Raw genomic sequence first — 6,632 nt, 5'->3', positions numbered from 1 at the left:
ATTCAAATTTTGGTTTTATAAAATGTATGTTTCTAGAATACAGGCCTGTGCACATGCACATATCTACATACCAAACACATGTAGGGAAGCTTTTAATCTTTATTTTATGCTCCTCTGAACTGTTAATTTGTTATGAGTGCATACTTTGTTGTAATTTTAAGAAACTGAATAGGAGTATAGGCATTACAATGCTGCTAAAAATAATGCTTTTTTGCATACTAAAAAGTGATACTATCATCAAATCTTCAACTATCAGAAAAACAAAATTCTATAAATTGGGCACTAATACATTTCATTTTGAGCTTTAACACTCATTCTGAATGACTCTGAACTGAAAGTTTATTTACTTTCTGTTTTCCCACCTTTATCTATATATTTCTTTATCTTGATAAAATTGTTAGTTGGGGAGGGATAATAATTGGAGAAAAGGCTGTTAGCCAGAATTATGTTAGTTGGGGAGGGATAATAATTGGAGAAAAGGCTGTTAGCCAGAATTATGAAGATAAAAATTTGGATTAAAAACAAAAGATTGTACAATTTTTGTTTGGCAATTTGTTCTATATCTACCTTTCCATTCTAGAAGTACTCAGACGATAACAATGACAGCTAGCTTTTATTGTGCATGTATACTATGCTGTAGACTACTCCAAAGGCTTCACTCCTAACGACTCACTGAATCTTCATTACAACCCCGTGAGGGAACAAAGGCAACTTGTCCCAGTGGCAGAGAAAGAATGTGAACCCAGACTGTCTGGCTTCAGAGCTCAAACTTAACTTCTTTAAATTAAAGTACTAGGTTCATGTAAGTGATTATTTATATGCTCTTTTCGATAGGTATCAAACCCAAACTCCCTATTGTTTTATTTGGGGAAGAAACTTTGAAATGAATTCCTTTTGATACTCCAAGATATCTTTCAGTACAGAAGTGCATTCTAGACTGTGTGTAATACTCTATATTACAAGGTGTGCGTGGTCATCTGTAATGCATTGTGATACACTTTCACTCTTCACAGCTTGCAGGTGTTGAGAATCTCTACCTCACTATATCAGGCTGCCCTTTTTTTTTTTTTAGCTCATATAATAAACAGCAGGTAACAAAAATGGAATACTCTGGTTTGAGTTCCTAACCTAATTCCTTCCTCATTAGAACTTTAAAGCCAAATGTTTAAAACACAAATGTGATGTGAACTACATCAATACTTTAAAGTCATTCCTGTGTGCTGTAGGAGAGGGCTGAGACCACAATAATTGCTCTAAAAATATTTATTCTGTTGTTCGTGAATGCTATAGGTCTCCTCTATTTTAGCCGATTAATTAGGTGTTCATCTGCCGGGTCAGATCTAAACTGTGATGTGTGGAATGTCAGTATGACTGGAAATAGACCAGAAACACTGTAACACAGCCAGACAAAACTTTCTCCCTGGTCTCCATGCTCAGGGCGTCATATGAATTACTGCACTGTTACAGCTGAATATTTTTGGCAAGAATGTGAAATAAGAACCCCAGTTTGGGGAGGAGGGAGGAAGGCTGGGAGGAAAATACTTTTATATCGCATGATCTACTGTGCCATTGGTGTCTGGAGGTATTTAAGAATTTTATTTTGACTTCAACATCTGACATCACAATTTTTAAAAGGAAGGAGAAACAGACATATTATTAGTTAAGATCGCTTCAGTCTACATATCATTTTAATCCTGTTTATTCTAAAATGACTCCTCTGTACATTTATTAGACTCTTTGGATTCAAAAAGGCAAAAACCCACACACCAGCTGTCATGTTCACTTTTTTCTTCCACAATAAACTATCTGTCCCATAACACAGATGCTAAAATCTGACAGTAATTCAGGTTTGAAGGTGGACACCTAGGAAGATATAAAAACAATCTATGTCAGTCCATTTTAATCACTGCTCTTTCAGGCTAAAAAGGGAAACAGAAAGACTGAAATTTTTGTGGAAGGTTTACTTGGGTCAATATTGCACATTTTCACATAAAATTAATTTAATGTATACCATTCCCCAGTTCACACTGGCTCTCGAGAACTGGAGAGCCAGGAATGGAAGCCAGGGAGTACAGCCCTAGGCCTAAAATGATATTATGTAACTGTTAGAGACACAGAGCGACCACTAACAAGGGAAGTCATTCTGGTGAGGCTCCAAGTATTGCACATTTTCACATAAAATTAATTTAATGTATACCATTCCCCAGTTCACACTGGCTCTTGAGAACTGGAGAGCCAGGAATGGAAGCCAGGGAGTACAGCCCTAGGCCTAAAATGATATTATGTGACTGTTAGAGACACAGAGCGACCACTAACAAGGGAAGTCATTCTGGTGAGGCTCCAAGGGTAATGTATGTATGTCATAAAATCTTCCAGGGTCATTTCTCAATTATTAGCTTCAATTTACAGAAAAGAGTGAGCAGGAATCCCAATCAATCAGGAAAAAAATGAGAAAGACAAAAATGTAAGCACCTATCAAAATGAACATTGGAAAAAGACTCCTGTCTCTCAGAGTTCGTGTTCATGGGGTCGCGATCAGAGAGGGCTTCCTTGACCACCTCACCACAAATAGCACCCACCACTGCTACCTGTTATTCCCATAACAGGAGTTCTTTTCTTCACAGTACTCATATCTCCTCACATATTATTATAAATTTACTGTCTATGGCCTGTGCCCCAACCAGAATGTAAACACCATGAGGACAGGGATTCTGTTTTGTTCACTGCACTATCGTCAGAGCCTATACCTACACTTGAAACAGAGTAGGAATTCAATAATTATTTACTGAATTAATAAATGAATTAGCACAGTATCTCTCCCCACATAAAAATTTTAACTAAAAACATTTTATACCAATGTTTTTAATAGATAATATACTGGTAATTGTGGGCACAAACAGTGTAGAATTTTCCCCAGGCAGTTCCATATAAAATAAGCAAGTAAATAACAGGTAGACAAAGAATAAAGCATCATATCAAACTAGCAGCCCCAGAAGACAACCTCTAGGCCAGCCAACACTCTACTTTTCTCCCAGCCTTAAGTCCTCAGACAGAGGCCAATGATGCTACCAGATAATGACAATCAGCAGAGTTGCTTGTGGATTCTAAAGCTTTCTCCAAGGTCCCCCAAAATAGTTTTAGCAGTTAAAATAAAATCCTTACCTCCTGGAAAGCCATTCTCCCCCAACCTTCCTCATTCCCAAGTTCCTCAGGGTGCCACCTACCTGTGATTTTACCCAGATTGGTTTTCTGGAAGTCAGGGTTCCGCAGCTCTTCGGGGCTTGCAGACTTCATGACAGAGTTGATAGATGACAGGGTGCTGATGAGCTGTGAGTTGAGGGAGCCAATCTGCGAATGAGGCTCCCCAAAAGCCTCTGCCAGTTCACTGTAGTTCTCAGCCAGCAGCGTCTGCTGTTCTGCCAGCAGCTTCTGGACCCGCTCAATGTAGTGATCCAAGCCGGTCTTCATTCCAGAGGGAGCCAGGGGCTGGGGGTTCTCCAGGAGCTCCCCTACAGACTCGTCCCCAACGCCCACGCTCCTCCTGCTGGCTGTCAGCCCCACGGTCAACTGTGGAGGCCCACAAGCAATGGTCCTCATTTTGAGACCGACCAGGTAGTTGTCGTTAATATTTATCTGCCCCACGCCTGACTCTTTGGTCTTCACAGCCGATGGCCTGTCAAACCCAGAACTGCCAGAAAGCAATGTCCCCACACCGATGGACCGGACCTTGGTGGAGGAGTTGATGTCCTTGACGCGGCCCTCTCCTACGGCCACCGTCCGCGTCTCCACAGCCTGGGTGCTGGTCTGCTTGTCCAGAGTGCTGAGGGAAGTGTTGGTGCAGGACTCCACGAGGGAGGCAGTCTCGGTGTTGGTGGACTGGGTCACCTGCTGCAGGGCCGTGCAGGTGTGCTGGTGGGCGGTCGGAGGCACGGCCATGACGGCAGCGTCTGCCTGGCCGGTGGCCTCTGTGTTCACGCCGCGCGAGCCGCACTCCTTTGGAGAGCAGACGGTCACATGGACCGAACAGTCTCCGCAGCCGATGGACCGCACCTCTGTGACATTCACGTGTGTCTTGAAGAGTGTCAGGTCACCGGCGGACTCCTCCGTGTTGCTGCCTGTCTCGCAGACACTGACCTCCACACCCACACTCGCGTCGCGCGTCTGCACGGACCTCCCAGCGCAGCGGTCGTGCACTTCCACCCGCTCCTTAACCACCCAGCAGGTCATGGGCAGCTCGGGCCCCACGGCTCGGTCCTTACCTTCCGGCTGGCAGGAGATGCCTACGCTGTCTGTTTGCACCGAGGTCCCAACGCACGCGTCCACCACGTCCACATGACTGCCAACCATCTGGTCTCTGGTCTGCACCACCGCCTCCACCATCCTGCTGGAAACAAGGGGCTGGGCCATCAGGGCTTTGTCAACTTTTTTCCTCGACCCAGCAGCCTGCAGTTCTTGCTTGAGTTTCGTCATCTCCCGGTCATGGGTGGTTTCTTTAAGCTGTACTTCCAGGCGGTAGATCTTGTCCTTTAAGGCTTCTATGGTCTGCTGTTGCAGCTCAATTTCTTTGTCAGCTTCAGTAGTCACTCCCAGCATGGCCTCTGTCACACTGACCCCAGAGTTCCTCGTCTCAGTGACCATCCCCACAGCTGCATCCTTGCAGGGCCTGGAGCTTCGGTGGTACACAACGACGTCGTTCATGTTCTCATCGGCACCCACAGCCACAGACCGGCACTCCGGAGGCCAGCTCTGTCCATTGTCCCCGGGCTCCGAGGAGCACTCATAGCTGCTGTCCTGGACCTTCTGCTCCAGGGCCTGCATGTCTGCTGTGAGCTGCCGGAACTCCTTCATTCTCTGCGCACTCTGCTCCACGCTCTCCATCTCTTCCTCCTCGTAGTCAATGTACAGCTCCCCACCACTTCTCCGGGCCCGGGATTGCTGCTCCAGCTGGGAGGCATTCCCCGCGCTGTAGGACCGCTTCCTCACACCACAGACGTCATTCTGGGATGCAGCCCTCTGGTTTTTCAGCTGTGAGGCCAACTGCCTTTTCTCCTCTTGCAAGACAGAGATCTTCACCTGCAGCACAGGGATGGTCCGCACCTGCTCCTCAAGCTCCTTCAGGCGTTTCAGGGCAATGGCCATCTGCTCGCGGATGTGCTGCAGGTGCATGGGGCTCACGTTGGTCACTGGAGTGGAGATCCCTGAGCTCAGGGGGCTGTGGCGGATGGAGCTCCCCATAGAGGAGGTGGTAGCAGCAGCCAAGGCATAGCCACCATAATCCCCGTTGCCTTGATATCCATTCTGAAGCTGGTGTGTGACAGGATTGTGGTTTCCAGAACCCATAAAGGAGGTGAGGGAGCTTGTGGAGCCCATGCCTCCAAAACTGGCCAGCCTGGGCCTTCTGAACTCACCCGATGTCACCTGCATGGTGACTCTTTCCTGTTCGAGTCTTCTCCGGGTCTCCATCAGTGTCTTGGTGACATGAAGGTTGTGCTTTGGGAGCTGCGGTGAGGGGGGTGGCAGCTGTCGATTTTCGGGGATAATAAGAAAAGTGGGTGAGGTCTCCAGAGGTGCAGGTGGCCTGGGGACTGGAGTTGACGTAACTTGGCTTCTGGCTAGGAAGAAGTTGGGGCACTGTTTCTCATCACTGTTGGATGATGAGAGGGATTCTGTTGAAGTCCACAGACCTTGCTGTCCAGGTGTGGCCCTGGTCTCTGGGCATGGCACAGATGGTTTCCGCCTCTTCTGGATGTTCAGTTTCTTGATGGTGTTTCCCTTCTGTATGTCATCCACATATTTCAGGAAATCTAAGTCTAGTTGATAACCATAGGGGGTCTCCACAAAATAAGGGTCTTTCTGTTCTTTGTCATGGTCTTCACTCAGAGCATCATTTGCTTTTTCTGAGAGAGAGAGAGAGAGAGAGAAATATTACGATGCCATGCCATGTAATAACATAATGGTAAAAATTAGTATATGTGTATGTTGCAGTGCAGCAAGCTGGTATGATTTTAAGAGGTGACAGACCTATGTTCTAATCCTGGATCTACAACTTAACAGCAGGGTGAGCAAGTTAATAAACCTCTGTTAACTTTAGTTTCCCTCCAGGTAAAACTGGAGATACAAATACCATAGAGTTAAAAGAATGTAATGAGATAATGATTTTAAAGAGCCAAGCACATAGTAAGTCCTCACTAAATACTTTATTTTTAAAAGAATGTATTTAAAAAAGACTTGAAAGCATTTTCAAATACATCATTTCTTTTGTCCTCTACAGTCCCTTAAAATATGGGGAGCAGACATTAAGATTCCTATTTCATGGGCCGGCCCCATGGCTCACTCGGGAGAGTGCGGCGCTGGGAGCACCGAGGCCGTGGGTTCGGATCCTATATAGGGATGACTGGTGTGCTCACTGGCTGAGCGCGGTGCGGGCAACACCAAGCCAAGGGGTACAATCCCTTACCAGTCACAAAAAAAAAAAAAAAAAAAAAGATTCCTATTTTACAAAGTGTTATCTGAGGCACAAAAAAGCTGAAAGTCAGCAGCAGGTCCGGGAAGCCAAGATGTGAGCTCTCCCCTGTGCCGCTCTGTGCAGCCTTTCCACACAGTGGCCAAATGCCCCCCCCCCCCCCCCCCCC

The 6,632-nt window shown here is 46.1% G+C and overlaps 1 protein-coding gene across 1 annotated transcript in view; it reads right to left on the bottom strand.

The window, feature by feature from the left end:
- KANK1 (KN motif and ankyrin repeat domains 1) overlaps positions 1–6,632 on the bottom strand; it is a 38,387-nt gene that overhangs the window by 29,769 nt on the left and 1,986 nt on the right. The window contains exon 2 of the mRNA XM_008589169.1: positions 3,225–5,897. Within this exon, the coding sequence (XP_008587391.1) occupies positions 3,225–5,897 (2,673 nt within the window). The remainder of the gene's footprint in view (positions 1–3,224; positions 5,898–6,632) is intronic.

The sequence above is a fragment of the Galeopterus variegatus genome, unplaced genomic scaffold (genome assembly GCF_000696425.1).
Source record: "Galeopterus variegatus unplaced genomic scaffold, G_variegatus-3.0.2 Scaffold5272, whole genome shotgun sequence".
Lineage (NCBI taxonomy): Eukaryota > Metazoa > Chordata > Mammalia > Dermoptera > Cynocephalidae > Galeopterus > Galeopterus variegatus.
Note: the sequence above shows the minus strand (reverse complement) of the source record. Positions and strands in the feature narration are given on the sequence as shown.